Here is a 20,912-nt window from a genome sequence, read left to right as displayed (position 1 = left end):
GCCGCCGCTTTCCCGCCCCTCGCACTCACCGGGCGGGCGGGCGCTCTTCTTCTTCCTCCGCTAGCGATGCCTCTGGCCGGTGCGGGCGCCCCCCGGTGCCGCTCCCGGCGGCCGCGGCGGCGGCGGCCGCGCCCGCGCCGATCCCGCCGCCGCGTTTGTTCAAAATCACGCGCCCCGCGCCATTCCCCCGCCGCATCCCATAATACCGCGCCGCCCTGGCAACCGCCGGCGCAGCGCCCCGCGCTTCCGGGACCGCCCCGCCCCGCCGTCCGCTTCCGGGGCCACGCGCGGGCACCACCCGCGGAGGAGGAAACGCCGGCGGCGGCGGTCCCGCTTTATCCCACTCGCGGTGTAAATCCCGTGGGATATCTCCGTGGGAATATCCTCCCCTTCCAACCGCGCGCGCGGGACCGGCCCGCCCGCGCCCCCTCCCGCGGCCTGCGCGCGCTCCCCCGTCACGTGACACGCACCCCCCCTCCTCCCGCCAGCGCGCGCGGCTCCATGGTGGGAGGAGGCGGCTCCCAAGATGGCGGCGGGCGCGGTGAGGCAGGACCTGGCGCAGCTGATGAACTCCAGCGGCTCCCACAAGGACCTGGCGGGAAAGTGAGTTGCCGGGCGCCGCCGCCGCCTCCCCGCGTTGGGGCGAGGGGTGCGAGCAGCCCGCGGGCTGAGGGGGTGCCCTGCGCTGGGAGGGTGCGTCGTGCCCAGCGGCCGCGTTTCTTCCAATAAAAAGGAGACAGAAAGGTTCCACTTCATGGTTGTGTAGTTTTTTTTTTCGTTCACGGCCTCCCTCGTGTCCGCTCGGCCCCCCTCATGGCTCGGCTGCTGTCCCTGGGCTGTGCCACAGCGAGAGGCCGGGGGAGTTTGTTTTCCTCTGCTGCCGTGGATATATCAGCGACTCTCTTGCTATTGTTAATAATTATTCCCGTTTTCATTAGTTGAATGTTTTGGACGGCAGCCCTTAGGGGTTGAGCTTCTCGTGGCGCCATGTGTCACATAGATTTTCACTCCGAGAGTCCCGTCAGATGCCGATCTGTCACCTGGAATTCTTTGACTCGCTGTCCACTTGCTTGTGTTGCAGGGGGGCTGTGTCACTTTTCGGTTTTTCATGTAAAACCTTGGAAGTTTTCCCCTCAAAATGTAGCTTCCACGTGGATGTAGTACTTCATCAGTATCACAAACCCTGAGGCAAAGTTTCCTTAGCTTGCTGAAACAAGAAAAGAGAACTTGCTATTTTTTTGCGGGAATAAACACTTGAAAACACATAGAGTGCACCTGTGTTCGTGTGAAGTGGCTGTAACATAATATTTATCACAACAGTATTAGATTAGATTGAATGTGGCATTTTGAATGTCTGACTACCCTGATTAATCTGAATCTATGAGCAGTACAGTTTTCATTATTTTTTCTATGTACTTTCCTGGGCATTTGATTATTATTACTGTTTCAAACTTCCAAAATTGCACATATGTTCTTAGATAACAAAATGATGAGCTCTGTTGTCTGAGCATCTAGTCCTGGGATTTAAGAAGAGCCAGGTACCAATTCCAGGTGAATGTTCATGATGACACTTTGGAACAAACTGTTTGGAGAATTGCCACCTCAAGGTACAGAATATATGAGCAAAAATAGGGCCCTGACATAGAAAGTAAGCAGAGAGGCAGAAGTTCTTAGTGAAAAAAATGTGTGATTTTTAACCTTTTTAAAATTTATTTATGGACAGGTACCGTCAAATATTGGAAAAAGCCATTCAGCTGTCGGGTGTGGAACAGCTTGAAGCTCTGAAAGCTTTTGTAGAAGCAAGTAAGTGCATCTGGTGTAAGTGGTTGTATACTGAGTGGAGGCCAGAGGTCTGTGGGGTTGTTTATTTATTAGCTCTACATGAGACTGTGTAAATACAATATATTTTTGTCCTGTTGGAACTCAGATGCAATAGGAAGAGAGACCTTCATCACCACATTCAGAAGTGAAGAGGGAATGGATTTGTAAGCTTTGTGGCTATTACAGCTTTCCAACCTGTCAGCACTGGAAGGTGAAGACAAAGCACTCTGTTGAGTGCTGAAGTTGGTACTGGCTGCCAAGTGGTATTTAAACTGACAGCCTCCTTCTTCACCCATTTGTAAAACTGCCAAGAAATTGTTAGGCCTTTTTTTGTATTGTACTGGGTGTTTGGTTTATTGAACATCTTTGTAAATTATATCTGCTATAATGTTTCTAAAGTTGAGAATGAGCTTAGTGAGATTTAGCCCAAACAGGTACTTTGTCCAGGATATTTCAGCAACTGAGAACTATAAATCAAGGTGAAAAATTCATTTATTATCTGTCAGGGGTTAGAACTCTGGTGACCTCTAGTGTAAACAGTTTCTGAAAGAAAAGGAAAACCCACCTTTATAAAAAAAGGAAAAAAAAAAACAACCCTTCACTTACATACAGTTTTTCAACAGTTTTACATTAAATTTGAAATATTCAAATTTAATATAAAAGCAAATTATCACCTGTAGGGAAGACACTGAAAAATATTGCATCCATTCTGTGTTTTTCCTCTGCATCTCTGAACCAGTGGTGAATGAGAATGTCAGTCTGGTGATCTCACGGCAGCTGCTGACAGATTTCTGTACACATCTTCCAAGTCTCCCTGACAGCACAGCCAAAGAAATTTACCACTTCACCTTGGAAAAGATACAGCCCAGAGTTATTTCATTTGAAGAACAGGTAAGAAATCAGTGATGAGGGAAGTTTTAGCTCATGGGTTTGGCTTTAGTTTTTCCCCTCCTTGTCTGCTGACTATTTCAAGCCTTTCAAAAAGCTGTTAAAAGCAGATATTCCTACTTAGAGCCCAGTTTTTCAGTCCTGTACACGGAAAACCTGAGCTAAGTGCAGAGAGCACTTAGGACTGTGCAAAGATTACAGAATGTCACTTCATCATGATAATGGACAGGTACTTCCTGTGCTACCAGTAATTGGCTTGTTACAGTGAAACAGTCCTTGAGCTGCTGGAGGTGTCTGGAGACTCATTGTACTGCTTTTTACCAGAGCAGTGGAGCAGACAGGTGGTGTGAAGTGCATGCACCTTGAAAAATAGCTTTTGTTTCAAAATAAATACATTTTCTATGTTTGTTTATTTTAGCCATAATCATTTTGACAGGAAAAAATATTTTCTTGAAATTCAATTCTGCTTAATTACTGAATATGCTGCTCTGCCTTTTCATTCAGTTCTATGTTTTGTTGTATGAATGTGCAATATCATCTGAAAGTTCTTAGAGAAGTTGTTTATATTAAAAGCCCTTAGGATCTAGTACTGGAGTAGAAAGTCAAGGCAGTTTCTACCATGATTTTTATTTACTTCTCTTTACCTTTTGTCTTTTTAAGCAGCTTTTACTCTGAGCTGAACATGCTTGCATATATGTCATCATGATTATGAATAAATTAAATCCAATACATCAGGTGATTTTTTTTTTTTACCCAGGCTTCTAGTTAAAAACCCAGGCTGTGAGCACTAATACTTTACCTGCTGACAGCTGCTCTCCAAAGTGGAAGTTTCTTCGTTAGAGTCTAATCACAGTTCACCTCATTCCTACCTGACAGGCATCATTTGATGTGTAACTGCACAAGAAATGGCTTGTGACTCTTGGTGCTCCAGTTCCTGAAAGATTTGTTTAATCTTTTTAAAAGCTTTATAAATGGTGGCTACTTCTGCTGTTGATCTTGTTGTTCTTCAGGTGGCTTCAATAAGGCAACATCTTGCATCAATCTATGAGAAAGAAGAAGACTGGAGAAATGCAGCACAAGTGTTGGTGGGGATCCCTTTGGAAACAGGACAAAAGTATGTTACACCCAGCTCTGTGGTGTTACCTGTACCTGCTTTCTCTGCTCTGAACTAGACCAGCGAGTGAGAATTTTGGGGTTTGCTGCACCAGAAGTTACCCACTATTAATTAGTCTTGTTGATAAACAAGTCTTTTTAATAGTGTTTTGAAGAAATGTTTGTAAGGTTATTGAAAGGCCCTTGAAGGGTGGCAGTTTTTCAGTGTGTCCACCTTCTCAGTTCGAAATGAAGATACAGTTTGAGACTGGATATTAACAAATGCAGTGCGGGATTCTTTTGTCTGTTTGTGAGGTGGAGTCTGTTTTAGTTTGGTTTGATTGTTTGGATTTTTTTAGATGTAGAACCCTTGCTGTTACTTTCCTCTGGCAGTCCTTTCCCCTTTCTCAGTTTGCACATAAAAGGAGTTGCTTTCTAGCAATAGGTTTTGCCTATTTAGCACCTCTTTGTTGCACTGCAAGGCTGATTCTTAACTGAAGTGGCTCACCACTGGTGGCTAACTTCCAGTCCACAAAGAACAGATTATGAGAATGTACATTTGTGTCTTGGTGGACAGCATTATTTCTACTGGTTTTTACAGGAGCCAGTTCTGTATAGGCATTCATCTTAAATTTCCTTACTCTGTACAGAAAGTACTAATTTGGTAGTAGGGAAGAAGAAAGAAGTGTAAAGTAAATTTTGCCAAGTGCTTAAGAATCATAACAAATGTTTAGAGCAGCTAAGAGCACAAGTAGTTCTGGAGCAACTCTGAGCACTTTATTTTTTCTTTCCCCTATAGGCAGTACAATGTAGATTATAAACTGGAGACCTACCTGAAAATTGCCAGGCTGTATCTGGAGGATGATGACCCAGTTCAAGCAGAAGCTTACATCAATCGTGCTTCCCTGCTTCAGAACGAATCAACTAATGAACAGCTGCAAATCCATTATAAGGTTGTGTAACCTGCTTTATTGCTTTCTCTTTCTAAAGGAAGATAATGCCACATTGAGATGTTTTAATGCACTGCCACTAAAAGTTTCATCATGAGAAAAGAGACAAAGGGAAAAGCTATATGGTTTTGGGAGCTTGAGAGACACGTCTTAGCAATAATTAAACAACTCATTCCTTAGCATTTGGAGACAGGTCTGTGATAGTTCCTTAAATGCCAGCTTTACTGATAGAAAATAAAAACTAGGCTAAAAAACATTTGAAATATTGTTGAAAATAGTGCCTTTACCATTGTCTATAAATCTAAGAGGGGAAAAAATTGCATCCAATATTAGAGACAATAGAAGTCCTCCCACCCCCCAGTTATTAAATAATAAGTCCCATACATAAAAGTAGCTTAAAGTCTTAAGCAATAAATTAGCTGCTTCCTGTTCTTGTGTTTACTGTGTACATAGTTCACACAGAAAATTTCTCAAACCATTTTAGTAACAGATGAGCAGTGATGACACTGTAACAGAAGTGATCAAGTGTGGTGGTGTTTAAAATTCTTCTGACACAAAGCAGATGGGCCATGAGCAGTAACTCAGCATCTGGTAGTTTTTGTTTGTTGGTTTCCCCTTTCCTTTTTTCCTTATCCCATATTACGTTTTGAAGTGTGCACTCGGTTGAAAGTGTAAATAATTTCTGTGAATCTTAGAAAAGCACAAAGGAAGGAACACCAGGTGGTGTTCCCATGCTGAAGGGAAAAGCAAATATTTGAAACATAAATGGCTGTCTAAGTAGTAGCTGTCAGTAGTGAAGGGGAAACTCACACAAATACAGTATCAGCTGTGCAATATTTCAATTACTTAGGCTCAGTACTTGGCTTTTAGGCATCTGCAGTGTTTAACACGTGAACAGTGGTAGGAAATGTCCTTTCAAATGATTTCCCTGATACTTGAGCAAGGACTTCTCAAGTCAAGCTAATTCTTTGAAGGCACACATTTGCCTAGGAAGCAGAAGAGCAATATTTATGGGAGCTATGACTTTATAGTGTGCAATTTTTACACACCTGTATTATGCAGCCACCTCTGCTGCTTTTTCTGAGATATCCTTCCTTTCTAGGTTTGCTATGCTCGAGTACTTGACTACAGAAGGAAGTTCATTGAAGCTGCCCAAAGGTACAACGAGCTGTCCTACAAGAGCATAGTCCATGAGAGTGAGAGGCTGGAGGCATTGAAACATGCATTGCATTGTACTATTTTGGCATCAGCAGGTAAAATACACCTTACATTTCTGTGTAAAAGGTATTTCCCCTGAAGCAAGTCAGCTTGTGTATTACTTGTATTACCAAGATTTGGTGAGGAATGCAAAGTTGTGAACATGATCTCAGTATTACATGTTGGCAAGCTGTTAGCTCAGAGCTGGATTAATTCAGTGTCTTTGCCTTTGAACTGAACACAACCAAATTCCTTCCTCAGTAGCTTTGTTGGCTGTTATTCGCATGCATTGGGGAAAAAAAGTAACTTCCTGCTGTTTACCTCTAAATACTTGGTGTTTGGTGGTGAGTTATGAGAATTCCTCTTGACTTTCCTAGGACAACAACGTTCCCGCATGCTTGCTACTCTCTTCAAGGACGAGAGATGCCAGCAGCTTGCAGCCTATGGGATCCTGGAGAAAATGTATCTCGACAGAATTATCCGTGGAAATCAACTGCAAGAGTTTGCAGCTATGCTAATGCCTCACCAGAAAGCAACTACAGCTGATGGTACACTTTTCTAAAAACCTTGTAATGCCAGGTGTTCATCCACGGGAGTTGGACTTCCCAAGTCAGTCAAGAAGTGTCATTGAAAAGAATTTATTATTGCTTATATCATTATTTAAGAAATATTTTTCAGCAGATATATAGTTAGATAGTAAAGCTTCTTAGATATAGTTAACCTTTCTGATTTGCCATTAAGGTTTTGAAATACTCTTCAGGAAGAAAACTTGTCACATTTTCTTTCCCTGTCCATGCACAGTCCCCTTCACTGACAACTTCCCAGTGTTTCTAGCAGAGTCTCTGTCCTCGTGAGCTTCTCAGGCACTGTTAAGAGTAGGGTGCCAAGAAACCCGTGACATGCACATAGGCCATAAAAGGTCAGTACTGATGATACATTTATTGGAACTGCTTCAGGATTTGACAGGAAGGTAACATGGTGAGGGGATGGTTTGGACCTCACACACATCACCACTGACATGACACAAAGTCCCGAACCTCTGAAGAGTCAGAAAAATGTCAAATAATGGCTTAACTGGTATCCTAAACACACTAGTCTCAGTTTTCTAGATTGGAAGAAAGTAAAAGTAGAAAAATACATAATCATGAAATACCTCTGGATCAGGAAAGTCTTCCTACTGAAAAAGTATTGTTGGTTAAGGAAAAAGAAGTATCCATGTACTTGCAGAAGTGAAAACTGGGTTAAAGGTACTTGTTAGCAATATGCTGCATTCCTTCCCTTGGTCATGTTGTTTATTTATAACCTGTACTGTCTGTCCTTAAAGAATGCAGGTTAGCTGGTGTTTAATCATGTGCTTATCTTCAGCTAGAGGTTAAGGGGCAAATGAGTTATATTGTTGAAAACTGTTCAGTCAAGAAGAGAGACATCAGATACGGGTTTATCACAAGCAGAGTAAGAGAGAGGTTAATTGTACCCCTAAGAGCCATAATGAATAATAAGAAAATCCCCAATGGTCTTTCCATTTGTCAGGCTAGGATCACAGGAGGTCAAACCACCTCGATTCAGACAGTAAATCTTGTAGCAAGGGTTCCACTTGCTTACTCTAGAAATTAAATAAAGGGTTTATCTGTTTTTAAATCAGCCATGTGCCATCCATTTGTTTTTGTCTGCTGTGTTTGTGCAGCTTAACAGGAATGCAAGGCAGATGCATCTGGACCTTCTGCACATGTAGCACTTCAGAAAAAAAAGAGACAAGCATTTTTTTCGTTTGCTCTACTATATAAAGCAATATTTCAATCTTATAGTAATGTTTAGTTTTTTTTTTTTCTCATCTAACCCTGAAGGTTCCAGTATTCTGGACAGAGCTGTTATTGAACACAATTTACTATCTGCAAGCAAACTTTACAACAACATTACCTTTGAAGAGCTTGGTGCATTACTAGAGATCCCTGCAGCCAAGGTATCCATTTCCTACCTTTTTTTTTTTAAAACAAGGAGCATGAATGGCATGAGAAATTATCTGTGGTAAATATTAGGAAAATCAGTTAAAATTTAGGGAATAATATTCCATATTACGAGGAAAGTTGAATATTTGTCAGGGAGAATGGAAAGTACACAATGTGGAATGCACAACAGTGGATTTAGATGCCACTGATAGTTTGTCTAATCATATCATAATGAGTGCTGTCTGTAGGTTCCTTCCCCTCTGTGTGTGGACCTGGTTAAGACTGAATAATTTCTAACTTCTTTGAGAACAGACAAAGTTTCTGACATCTTTCCTTGTTCCTCCAGGCAGAGAAGATCGCTTCTCAGATGATAACTGAGGGTCGCATGAATGGATTTATTGATCAGATTGATGGAATTGTTCACTTTGAGAGTAAGTTCAACCACACTGTAATTCTTTTGTTTTAGCACCTGTCAGAGTGAGCTTTTTGAGGTGGTCCCTGCCAGGATAAGGATCAAATTTATTAATAATCCCTTCTGCCTGAAGTGAGCTTGTTCATCCTGCTGTAGCCAGGAGGTGGCAGAGTTAGCCATAAGGGACAGCCTTTGACACTTCAGCCACTCCCTGCAGAGGGCTTTGCATCCTTTCACCCACAGGAAAGAGTGAATTTATTCCATCAGTCTCTTTCTAGGAGCAGGTTCACCAGGAAGTTCTCTGTTCAAATCTGCTTTGATGCAGGAGTTAGGCTTGTAACAGGCAGCCAAAATAACTGTCTCTTTTGAGTAAAGAAGTGATCCTGATACCACTACAAAGAAGGCTTCCTCTGTGAGTTAGGTGAGGCAAAAGGAAAGGTTGCAGTTGACACAGCAAGGGAATAGCCAAGACTTACTTTTAGTATGGGCTGTCTTTTCTTTTCAGCTCGTGAAGCTTTGCCAACTTGGGACAAGCAGATTCAGTCCCTGTGTTTCCAGGTGAACAACCTGCTGGAGAAGATCAGTCAGACAGCCCCAGAGTGGACAGCACAGGCCATGGAGGCACAGATGGCTCAGTGACCGTGCCCTGCTGTCCCAGTGGAGGCAGTCACCTGCCTGCTGTGCCGGCAGGGGGAGCTGAGCAGGACTGGGAAACAGAGCAACCATCTTCACTTCCCCATCTTCTGCTTCCACTATGGCTTAGGACACAATTAACTGATACCTTGTTTGTTGTTACAGGCCCCCAGTTCTCTGAGCTTAGATTGGTGCTCTTGCTGCCTCTGCATTGCATTCTGCCTGAAAACTGTGTTTTCCATTTAAAAGAAGCTGTAGTGTCTGCAGCAAGATTTGGGTTTGGTTTATTTAATTTTGTTTTCCCACTGTATTGCTATAGCTTTGTAGCCCATTACTTCCTATGATGCGTGTCCTGCTGTGAAAATAGAAGCACCGTGTTTCTTTTAGTTGTAATTATTCTAATAAAGGCTGAGATAAGCCATTTGGTTTAAGTGTTGTAAGGACCTGTGGTTTTGTGTTTGTTTTGTTTTGTTTTCATTTTTTTTCTTAAACAGTAACTTGAAACAAATCAGATTTTTGTAATTGCATTTTCAGCCCCTGAAAATGTTAAATGAAAAACATTTTTTTTTTCCTTCTTTGCTTATAAAATGCAGGTCAAGGTGTCGTGATAAGCAGGACTAACTTGAAATGCTTATGTACAGCAATGAAGTACGAGAGTGGCCTTTTTGATATTTATCAGTCTGGAGTTGGACACTCTTTACCCATTCATGTGCTTTGCCAGATACACACATTTAAAAAACATGACAAATATTTGGGTCTTCAGAAAACTCCATCCACTCAATTATTCACTCAGTTGCATACCTAGCTGCATACCTTGGGTCCATCATATTTTTCAGTTCTTTAATAGCTTAGAGAAACAAAACCAAGTTGGCTGATGAGGCAAACATCTCCAAAGAAAGGAATTAATCAGGATGTCAAGCACAGCAGAAACTAATTGCTATTGAATCAAAATCTTTAAACAGGAACAAGCAGCACCCACAGTTGCTATACTTACACTTTTCATTGTTTGTAAAGATGTGCCTTGTTTCAAGGCACTACACTACTACTAAGTAATGAACTGTCAAGTGAGTATAGACCAAATTATAATGTTCTTTGCTGTGCAAGTACTGCACATCTTAGTACAGCAGCATCATAAAAGTAACAGCAAAGTGATGGCATAAATGGTGAGAGTAGGCTGAAGGGTATTTTGACCACCTATTTTCAAGAGAAATTACTTGTAACTTGTTCGAAGTGGTACTGGCTGAGAATTTTCTCTCCCTTAAGAGAAGTGCTGACACAGTCACTATTGGTTTGGAGCCTGTTGTTTTTCTTTTTGTTTGTGCTCTGATTTCTGCACAGAGCTGTTCTCCTGGAGCATGCCCTTTGCAGATGGAGGTGTGCCATGTATGCCATTCGCATATATTCCCATTTAGGTTATTTGCTGCTTCAGTACTTTAAAGGAGAATCCAGTCCTAAAAAGCCATACCAGTGTGTGTTCACAGCTGTTTCATGGACCTTCTCTCCCTGTGGGCCAGGACTGACTTGAAAGCAGTAAACAGTTCTACTGAACCATTTCTGAAAGCACAGACCTGAAGTGGCCAACTCAGGCCTCAAAACCAAAGTGACCTTTGGTGATGCATATTTCAAGTTGCAGACTGAGTTATCTGATGGCCCCTGACATAACCCAGATCGAGCCTGGGAATGCTGTGGTGAGCCAGGGACAGGTGAGGAAGCAGAGCCACTTCCACTTCCAGCAAGGATGAACACATAAGGGACAGAACTTGTAGCTTTAACACATGCAGCATTTGGGGTATGTCATGCAGCAGGAATGCTATGGAAAGAAAGTGTAATTTTCACATCAGCAGGGAAGATCTAATTTATTAGAGTAAGTACAGTTACCTGCAGAAATTGCTGTAATCATTGCCCAGCCCACATTAGAGGCATTACAGAAAGCGGTGAAGGGAATGGCTCAGAACACCTGGTCCAGTATGTTGTATATATGAAAAGAGTTTGAAGAGTGGAGAAAGTGTGCTCAGTAGTATCAGCCCACCAGAGATACAAGTACGTGATACACAACCTGGACATGGAAGCAGTCATGAACATTTTGTCACAAAAATCCAAATAAGAACATAAATGGGAGGGGCTATACACTGTCTTTGTTCCTATTCTGCAGTTAACAGTTTTAGGTAAGGAAAACTGTATCCACCACTCTCACATTAGACAAGTAGTTAAATGATCTAGCAGTTGATCAACAAGTGACTTTAGAGAATCTTTCATGATTTTACACTGATAATCATTACCCCTCTGTGGCAATCTTGTTGGCCTTAATTCTGTTGCATTTATTACTTGTAAAGTCAGTGGTTCAATACCTTCAAAGTTTTCTTTTTATTTCTTTATCCTTAAAGTCAGTCAGTAGGTATGCTCAATTAAAACAGGGATGGTGAGGAATATGCATAGTGCTGGTGGCTACAGGCTGTGTCCTGGGTGGGGGAATGCCAGGAGCCCCCAGCAAGGGGCTGTGACCATGCCAAGGAGTGACCAGTCACACAGACTCAGCAGGAGCTGATGAACAGCGAGAAGACCCCAGACTAAATATCACCACTGGAAGGGGCATGCAGACTGTGGAAGTATAAATGTCTGGAGAATCCTTTGTTTGCTTGTTGGAAGCACAACTCGAGCTGTTACGGTGTTGCTGCACCACCATTAAATTACTTTAAGGATTCAGATGAGCAGGATTCTGCTAGGGGAAGCCTGGGATCCAGCCAGTGGGGAAACCTCTCTGGCTGTGTGAGTGTGGGGAGTCAATAGGGGCACCCACGGAGCCCTGTGAAGGGACTTCAGTCCCAGCAGTGACAGCCTGGGGCGGTGGGAGTGTGGCTGCCACAGTGGCTCCTGGCCGGTCAGACAGAGAAGCTTCCTTAGCACAGGCGTGTGCAGAGCCAACCCCCTGAGCCCATTTCCCACTGCTGGCCCGAGACCCTCCCTGCTCCAGCCGGGAGCCAAAGCCAGCAGCTCCCCACTAGATGGAGAGCTAAGCGCACACAGCCTGCGTGGAGACCTCAGTGCTCGTGGAAAACCAGCACAGCCCCTGTTTTATTCTGTGATTAAGCTCTGCTCTTCCGTAGCGAGCACAGAACAAATTAATTGGCCTCTGGGTACTCAGAGCAGGTTACAAAGCTTGTTTCCCACATGCATGGCTTAGGTTGTACTTCTTGACTTCAACTAACAGTCCTCTGATACCAGAAAGTTTTCCCTTCACCCAAGCAAAAAATGACAAAAAGAGAACTTTGCTCAATCAGGGAGTAAAAATTACCACAGGGCCTTGCAGGATGCTTCAAAACAATATATAATATGTTTTCAAGTATAATGCGGGACTGAACTTGGGATTAATGAGGTCTTGGTGGCTTAACAACTTTTTTTAAAAAACAAAATCTTAGTACAATGAGTACATTTATCTAGAAAAAAGGATTTCGATGAAGAAACCTGAAAACAATGTAAGTAATCTGTTAGGGGGAGCAACACCCATGCAAATCCATTTCCTTTTTTTTTGTTTAAGGCTTAGGGACTTTGCTTTACACATGATAAATGACTTCTCCATAAATGATGGTTTTATTCTTTGTTGTAGTTATTCATTGCAAAACCAAAGTATAAAAGTTTACCAGATTAAGAACATTGCACTGAAGAATAGGGGGTCAGCCTAGGTTCATAGTGAGTGCACAGCATTCATTTTGTTGCAGCAGTGTAAACTCGAAATTATGACTCTTGAGGGAAGGGATTCCACCCAGAGGCACCTTGACAGGCTTCGGAGGTGGGGCTGTGTGAGCCACAAACCTCAAGCTCAGCAAGGCCCAGGGCAAGATCCTGCATGTGGGCTGAGGCAATCGCAAGCATGAACACAGGCTGGGCAGAGAATGTGCTGAAGACAGCCCTGAGGAGGAGAACTCGGATAAGCAGTTCATAATAAGTTCATGGATAAGCAGCTCAATATTGCCTGGCAGCACAGCCAGCTGTGTCCACAGCCCAGAGAGCCAAATGTGTCCTGGGCTACATCCAAAGCAGTGTGGCCAGCAGGGAGAGGGAAGAGATTCTGCCTCTCTGCTGCCCTCTGATGAGACCCCACTCAGAGTACTGTGTCCAGCTTTGGGGTACCCCAGGGACTTTAAATTGAAAGAGACCAGGCTTAGATTAGCTGTTAGGAAGAAATTCCTTACTGTGAGAGTGGTGAGACACTGGCACAGGTTGCCCAGAGAGGTTGTGGATGTCCCATCCCTAGAAGTGTTCAAGGACAGCTTACAGGGGGCTATGAGTGGTCTGGTCTAGAAGCAGATGTTCCTGCCCATGACAGGGGGGTTGGAACTAAATCAGTTGCCATGCTGTAAATCAAGCAATTGGTGTATTTTCACAGCATAGCATGTAGGGATTGTTTGGGGCAAGGACTGAGGAAAACATGTGTTATCAGTTACCTCACAGCTTTGGGTGAGTCCCAGTATATTTTTGTTGGCTTTCAAATGCTGCAATCATCGTTGTAACTTATATATTTCAGAGTATGTAATGCTTCCATTATTGCCTGTATGATGCTTTATTTCTGGGTACAAAACACTTCCCAGCTGCTGTGACTTTGCTTTCAAAACATGCACTGTTGTTGCACACCTGATCACCATTAAAGCCTCATGTAATGAATGGCACTGATTGTTTTGAGGGTTTTTAAGAACCAGGAAGGATAGAAGCTACTTTCTTCAGCATGGTCTGTGTAGCTAGTCCCTATGAGGTATGAAGAGTGCCAATGTACTGCACTGACTATAAAATTAGAGTAAAATGGTAAGGTATGTGTAGTATTTTGTAGCTATTTCTCATGGTCAAAGTCTATGCCCAGCTATAATATCCTGCTCTGAAGAATGGGGAATAGTCCCTTTCTATAGTTTCTGCTGCCTTGCCTTCTACACTGGTGTTGGCTGTGGCATTTTGCTATGACTCCACGTAGTTTGTGGCACTATAGACAGCAATGTGTCTAGGTTTTTGTCCTTTGAATTAGTATGTTCATTATCTGAAAACAGATCATTGTCATGATATATTTTTACTTTTCAGTAATGGATAAAACCAGAGAGGGATAATTGGAGAAACCTTAAAATTCTCAGTCTTTGTAAGATGTCTTGTTACTTGAATGTGTTCCCAGCCTGTGATATTTCCATTGTTGTCATCTTTTTGAAAGGCTGGAAATCCAGATCTGCCTTTGTAAGCCTCTTTTACCAGCAGCTTGTCAATAGCTTTGATCTGTAGGGTTTTGATAATGGAGCTCAATACCTGTTCCCCTAACCTGAGGGCATCTTCTCTGATCAGGTGCTTTTTCCTTCCATGCAGAATAAAGATTACCAGCCAGGGAAGGATTAGTAGAGAGGGCAAGATTATGAATTCCCTGGAGGCTGCTGGGAATTCAGGATGCATACCCAGCCAGTGAGGCTAATATTGTACATGTGACCTAAGAAGGTGTATTTGTACTACAGAGGTAACTGAAGACCCAAGATAGGATCAGAAGGATTTTTTTTTGTTGCTTGCAAAAGTTGTTACAACTTTCACAGTGAAAAAACCCTGAACCCTTAATATCTACTCCAGATTTACACTTTTTTTTTTTTTTAATGTGGAATTTTTAGCTGGAATTTGCCTTTGTACTGTAAATGTTGTTTCTCCTCTTGGTGGCAGATGTGAAGAGATAAACAGATGGGAGTTGAGCACTGGACTATGAGCTCACATTAGTTAAGGGCTCATCTGTAAGCTAGCTATTCTTTCAGTAGTTCCAGGGAAAATATGTCAAAACTGAAATGAGATTCACCCAATAAAGAATTACAGGACGGTAATGTAATCAATATGCCAATATGGCTTAAAGGGAAACAGGTGCTGGAAAACAAGCTAAGTAGGGTTGAAAAAAGTGACTGTGCAGGGGACAAGAGGTACCCAACTTCACAGGTGCTTGTGATTTGCAAGAATTAGCTGTTGAGAGCTGATAGGCTAAGAGTTAACAAACTGATGTCATTCTAGCTGTTGATTAAAGAATCCTTATCAGCTGGGGATTTTTGTTAGAGACAGCCTCAACTCAACATTTCTGTCTGCAGTCTGCAAGTGAATAGCTAACAGAATGGTATTTGTGGGTGCTCTATTACAGTGAACAGAGAGTGGTAAGGCAAGAGAGTCTGGGTGGAGGGGAGTCATTAATGCAAAATAGAGCTTGAAGTGGCTGCATGCAAATTAGACACAGGTGTGTCAGTATTTCATTGATTTTTGTGTTGCATATTGGTACTGGATTGAGCCATTAAGAGAAATAATATTCGTACGTGTTTTTAAAGCTGTGTTAAAACATATGGACAATACAATAAAGCGTGGTCAGACTGATTTAAAAAAAGGTAAATACTTTTTAGGGAGGACCTGAAGAATTTAGGCTCTTGAGTTCTCTTAGAAGTCCCTGGAGTGGCCAGCTATCCATTTTCTTCCATGCAAGGCATGTTTACTGAACTAGGGTGAGATGCAGTAATAAATGGGTAAAAATTGAAAATATGTAACTGTAATGAGAAAACAAAGCAGCAGTTCCTCAGAGCAGGAAATCAACTCTGAAACTATCAAAGGGCAAGGGTAGATTTCCAGTTTTGCTGTCTCAAAATCCAGAATGGCTGCTTAGCTGGAAAGGGGATTAGTTATTACCTAGTTATTAGTATTAGCCAGTTAATACTGGCTGAGTTTAGTCCAGAGGCAATAGTGCAATTTAATTGCAGCCATGCTGTAGCCTTTAATTGTTTTTATTCTGTGATGCTTGTATTTGAGGCAGAACTGCACCAGAAGTTTATGGCAGAGGGAAAAACTGAGACTGCATAGCCTCAGGCCGAAAAAACTGTATAAAACTCGGCGCTCCAATGGACAGTTTGTGAACTTGGGGGAATCAGTGCGATAGAGGCTGGTTCAGAGTTCACCTGATGTCAACCCCAGGCTCAATGTTGACTTTAGTTGTGGCTATTCTGAAATCCAATTTTTTACATATTTTTCAATAAAATCCTTATTGATAAAATTTGGCTGATTTTATTTATAACAAAGGTTACATTGTATTTTCCAATAAGGTAATCACATTTCATCTGACAGTTTGACTTTAACTAATGAAATACATGTTTAAATTCCTTGATCAGAAAGCGAGATGATAGAGGATATATTACCACGTGTGAAGCACTCTGCTTGCCTTAGTCAAGTCAGGAAAGCATTTTCCAGGGAGTTACCAAACATGGGTGAAAAGCTAGTAATAAATTGTGCCTTGCCCTCTAGTGAGAGACATTGATATTAGTGCTGATGAGAGACCCAGCTGGATACTTGGGGAGAATCAGAGGGCAGGTGAGTGTTTTTCAAATCAATCTGCCCTACCTTGCAGGTGCATGGGCTGTTGTTATCTGAGTAGTGGGGTTGTTCAGAAATGTCTTCTGCTGTCAGCTAGAGCCTGTGGCATTTGGCTCTTTCTGAATATGATTTACAGACTGATGCTGGTCATGAAATCCCATCAGCACACTGCCTCCTGGCATGAATGTGGACAGCCTTTGGGAGACAGATGGGTAAAAGACCTCTAAAGGACACAGACTGGATTATCAGTTGTAATACTTCATCACACACTGCACTCTTGCATAATTTTTAATTGAAAAAAGATAACTGACAATTCAATTACATGTCCTGTTGTGAAGGCATTCAATTTTATAGCCACTTGTTCCTCTTCTCTCTGCCCAAGGACGGATCTGGTTTTACCCTGATCTCAGTTTTGTTGCCTTGTGACCATTAATCTCATTGCCAAGCTGCTGCATGCACCAGCCTGTGCAGAGGAATTCTGCTGGAGTCCTACTGGAAGCTGCAGCTGGTAGGAAGAGGATGTGTGGCAGAAAACTCTCTTGTACCACAGGGTTTCTTACAAACCCACCTGTGCTGACAGCAGGCATTGGGGATGTTTAGGTGTGTTTATGCATGTTGTGGGAGCTGGGAGCAAAGCAATGTGCTCATTACTGATAACTTTTTGCTCAAGTGTCTGACTAGGAGGCAGATACCAGCCAGCTGCTACCTGCTCCTGAGGGTCTAAAACAGTTCTGGTAGTTAAGAGAGAAGATGGGTAAAGATGTTCTATGTGCTCCTCCAAGCTTGTTGTTTCTCACACTTGTAGAGCTGTTAGGCATTTACTTCCACTGCTGACATTCTGCAATTGCTTCTGGCTGCTATCAGCATTGATTGTGGTATTAGCTTGTACTAAAATAGAAAAAATCTGTGCAAATGGTTGGCTTTTCTTTCTCACCAGTACCTAGCAATTGGTTCTTAAGCTGCTGGGCCTAGAACAAATCACTGCATTCTCACAAAATGAAATATATTGCATCTTGGTAGGAAGCCCTTTGTACTTAGCTGGATTGCTTTTCCAGAGATCACCACAGAGCCAGTTTAGGATTTCTTCAAGTTAGATGCAGTACATGGGAAAGGGAATCTGTTGCCTCACATTTTAAGGGCTTCAGAAATGAAACACTGATTCTGTCTCACAGCAAATGTAACTGGGTTTCTAGTTTTGGGTGTTCACCGGCTGTTTTGTGTGCTAAGTGCAGTTATAAACCTGTCCTGTGTCTTTCACGTGCTGGGTGGGATGTGGCCCTGGCTGGGTTAGTTACAGCCCAGTGTGCCCCATTTTCCAGTGCATCAGCTGTAAAGATGTCCCAAAGTGCTACAGATGGGCAATGCTTGTTTCTAGTGGGTAGTCCCCGAAAAGGAGACCCCAGCCTGAGTTACCAGAACTGTATTTCTGAAAGCTGGTGTTGGATGAGAAAGGGGCACATTTTGACAGAACTTCCACAGAAATATGCTGACATGAGTCTAATTCTGAGCAAGTGAGAAATCCCTGAATGAAATTGGATGACAAAGCTAAAGCATGTGCAGCAGAAGTGAGTTAGGAAACCCAAGTGAAAATATCCTGTCAGATTACCTGATAATACAAATAGTCGCTGTAAAATGGCACCAGTTTTAGTACCTAAGATATTCTCTGAGCTATACCCCATTAAAAAGTTACCCTTCAAACTGTTTATTTATAACTGGGCATGTCTTGAAGAATCAATGGTGCAGTATTGTTTCAACTTGTGATAAGGGCTTTTCTTTATTGCCTTGCATGGGGTATGTTTTATTCATGCTTTCCACCCAGTTGGTTTTTTGTTTCCTGGAAATGGCTGCTGTGCACGGTGACCTGGAGAGCCAGTGCATCTCCACGCCTGTGAGGGTGAAATGACTGGGTAGTTTCCCTTAATGAGCAGCTGAGTCTCACAGTGGAAGTTTCCACTGCAAGGACCCAGCAAGCTGCTCTGGCACCTTTCTCAGTCCCTCACACAGTGGCTCCTCTGGGACCTGTGAGTGGAAGACAAGAGAGGAAGCTGTGCCAATCCTCACTGCAGGGCACTCACTTTGGGTTTTGCCTTGTGAAAGTCAGGTGGCAAACCTGCAGATTTCTGTTTCAGACTGATGTCCCACAGTGTCTGTGCTGCACAGGGTTTTGTGCTGCAGGCATATCCAAGCTACACAGTGAGGACCAGCTGTGGTAAAACAGGCTGTGCTGAATCCTGGGGTTTTGTACCCAACCTGTCATAGGCTTTTGGCTCACCTCAGTTAAGCTTTGCTTTCATATCTCTTAACTGTCCTGTATAATAATTAGTTTTTGTGCATGGCTAATTAGAGACTTTAGTTTCTTTGACATGTATAAGCTGCTTTCTCCATGTGTGCTGGTTTTGGCTAGGGTAGAGTTAATTTTCTCCACAGTAGCGGGTATGGGGCTGTGTTTCGGATTTGTGCTGAACACGCTGTTGATAACACAGGGATGTTTTAGTTACTGCTCTGCAGGGCTTGTACAACATCAAGGCCTCTTCTGCTTCTTATACTGCCCTGCCAGTGAGGATGCTGGGGGTGCACAAGGATTTGGGAGGGGACACAGCCAAGAAAACTGACCCCAGCTGACCCAAGGGATATTCCAGACCATATGGCATCATACTTAGCATGTAAATCTGGGAGAAGACGAAGGAGGCAGGGGGAATATCTTCTCCTGGACATTCCTCCTCTTAAGCTCTTTTATTATTTTGTGTTCCACAATACTGAACAACCAATTTGCTGCCATGAAACCTGAGTACTAGCCACAGAACATTTCATAGAGCATTCTCAGACACTTGCTGCTTTGTCACGTGGATCATTCTTGATGTGCTCTGCAGCTGGTCTCCTTTGCTGCTCCTAATCTGTACTGAACCATTTTAAGCTCCTAAGGACATCCAGTGATTCAAAGTGGTGTCATAGTTTATTTCCAGTATTAACACGGAGAAAGCATCATTTCATTGAACATGAGATCCTCCTGTCTAGTGCATTAGGGACTGCCAGTAAAAGCCTAGCAGCTGTTGAGCTAAGACTACAAGATCTGTTCTTAAACATAGTAAAGAAGAATTTTTCTTGAAAAACTGATTTCTCCTCTGTCAGAGGTCTTGGCAGTGGTTTGTGTCAAAAAAAAAAAAAAAAAAGCTAACTCCTGAATTAGTGTTCCCAAATACCAGAGAGGAAAGCCAAATATGAGGTGTCCCAAATGTGCTTAGTATGGCCTGCAAGGTGGTCAGGGAGCAAGGATGCTTCTCACAGAGCATTGCCTGTTGCTCTGTGTGCATAATGAATCATCCAGTGTCCTGAAGTTGAGAAACACCCTATGTGTTAGCCAGGGATTAAGTTTTGTTAGATGGAAAATGCCCTCCAGGGATTTCCCCACCATTGGAGGGCAAACTATTGAATTATGTCCATGGTGGTACCTTCTGGGTTTAAAATGCCTTAGAGGAAGGCTTGAGAGAAGGCTCAACCTGAGTGGTTTTGTTCCAATACCTGGAGCTGGAAATTAATCTTTGCTCTTCTACTGATTTCCCTTTAGGAAAGAATAAGTAGCAGTGTATTGCTAAGATCTACTTAGGAGAAATTGCAAAATGCACTCAAGGTTATGTAATAGTTTAGGATCCCCGAGGGGCTGAATTTTTCAGGCTCACCAGGTTTGGAGATGATTCTTGGGAGCTGTAGCCTGAAGCTGTGATGGGAGGCCACACAAAGGCTCTGCCTGTCCAGGAAAATGAGTCCCATAGGGGGAAAATGCAACCTGATCCAGCAGTCCCTTAATGTCAGTGGTTCAGATAAGGGAGGACATAGACCATTGCCCTGTACCTTTAATTTACAAACGAGCTAATAGGAGCCCATGTGAATCAGGGTTCCTGAGAAGCAGAGAGGACAGCCAAATGTGAGTTGTCCCAAACCACGTTAGTGTGGCCTGCAGGGTGGTCAGGGAGCAAGGATGCCTCTCATACAGCATTACCCATTGCACTGTGTGGATAATCAATCATCTCCTCTCCTGGAGATGAGAGACACCACAGAAGAGTGGTGCACCTTTTAAGGTGTGTAGGACACCTTAAACCCAGGAGAATGTTGGTTACTCTGCTTGCCTATGGAGGGAGCCATCATGCCTAAGATGTTGTTGTGTGCTTACACAGACTTTAGACGGCATTCATTGGACAGAAGAAATGATATTCAGAGCACTGTCCCTCATACCATGATAGCCACATGACCCCAAGGGTTAACCCTTCCTCTGACAACGATTCAGGCCATGCCGATGGGATAACCTCTTGTTTGCAGATTGAAACGAGCCCCAGATTGCTCACACGAATGGAAAATGTGGTGTTGATGGGAACAGATCCAGCATAACTAACATGTGACAGTACAAAAGGGCAAAAAAATAGTTTGTACATGCCAAGACAGGGCTAATGGGACAAAAAAAAATGTTATTTCTTCTCATATATATTTCTGGGTATGATTTTCTGGGATTGTCCTTGGCTCCTGTCCGCAGTAAACACTTTACTGAGAAAGCAGAGCCACTGGTACTCAGTGATTCTCACCAAGGACTGTGATTTAATGCAAGTAACTTTTGCTAAGGAAAACTGGTCTTTC

General features: G+C 42.9%; 2 protein-coding genes across 4 annotated transcripts in view; one reads left to right on the top strand and one right to left on the bottom strand.

Moving 5' to 3' along the window:
* Window positions 1-169, bottom strand: part of LIN54 (lin-54 DREAM MuvB core complex component) — a 37,748-nt gene extending 37,579 nt beyond the window's left edge. For all 3 annotated transcript variants that reach the window (XM_058838159.1, XM_058838161.1, XM_058838162.1), the window contains exon 1: window positions 30-169. The gene's annotated coding sequence lies outside the window, so the exon portion shown is untranslated. The remainder of the gene's footprint in view (window positions 1-29) is intronic.
* Window positions 170-378: 209 nt separating this feature from the next.
* COPS4 (COP9 signalosome subunit 4) lies at window positions 379-9,382 on the top strand. Its single transcript, XM_058838163.1, has 10 exons — window positions 379-603; window positions 1,724-1,803; window positions 2,561-2,712; window positions 3,720-3,823; window positions 4,601-4,754; window positions 5,854-6,004; window positions 6,326-6,496; window positions 7,793-7,908; window positions 8,241-8,325; window positions 8,812-9,382. The coding sequence occupies exons 1-10, from the start codon at window positions 527-529 to the stop codon at window positions 8,943-8,945; spliced, it is 1,224 nt and encodes a 407-aa protein (XP_058694146.1). The 5' UTR covers window positions 379-526; the 3' UTR covers window positions 8,946-9,382.
* The last annotated feature ends 11,530 nt before the right edge of the window (window positions 9,383-20,912 follow it).

This window comes from Poecile atricapillus, chromosome 4 (assembly GCF_030490865.1).
Source record: "Poecile atricapillus isolate bPoeAtr1 chromosome 4, bPoeAtr1.hap1, whole genome shotgun sequence".
NCBI lineage: Eukaryota > Metazoa > Chordata > Aves > Passeriformes > Paridae > Poecile > Poecile atricapillus.
This window is presented reverse-complemented; position numbering and strand designations above follow the sequence as displayed.

Bases quoted from the DNA above. Each gene is read 5' to 3' on its own strand.
- COPS4 (XM_058838163.1), top strand. From the start codon at position 527: ATGGCGGCGGGCGCGGTGAGGCAGGACCTGGCGCAGCTGATGAACTCC. The intron at 604-1,723 runs GTGAGTTGCCGG...ATTTATGGACAG, and splicing joins CACAAGGACCTGGCGGGAAA to GTACCGTCAAATATTGGAAA. The intron at 7,909-8,240 runs GTATCCATTTCC...TTGTTCCTCCAG, and splicing joins TAGAGATCCCTGCAGCCAAG to GCAGAGAAGATCGCTTCTCA.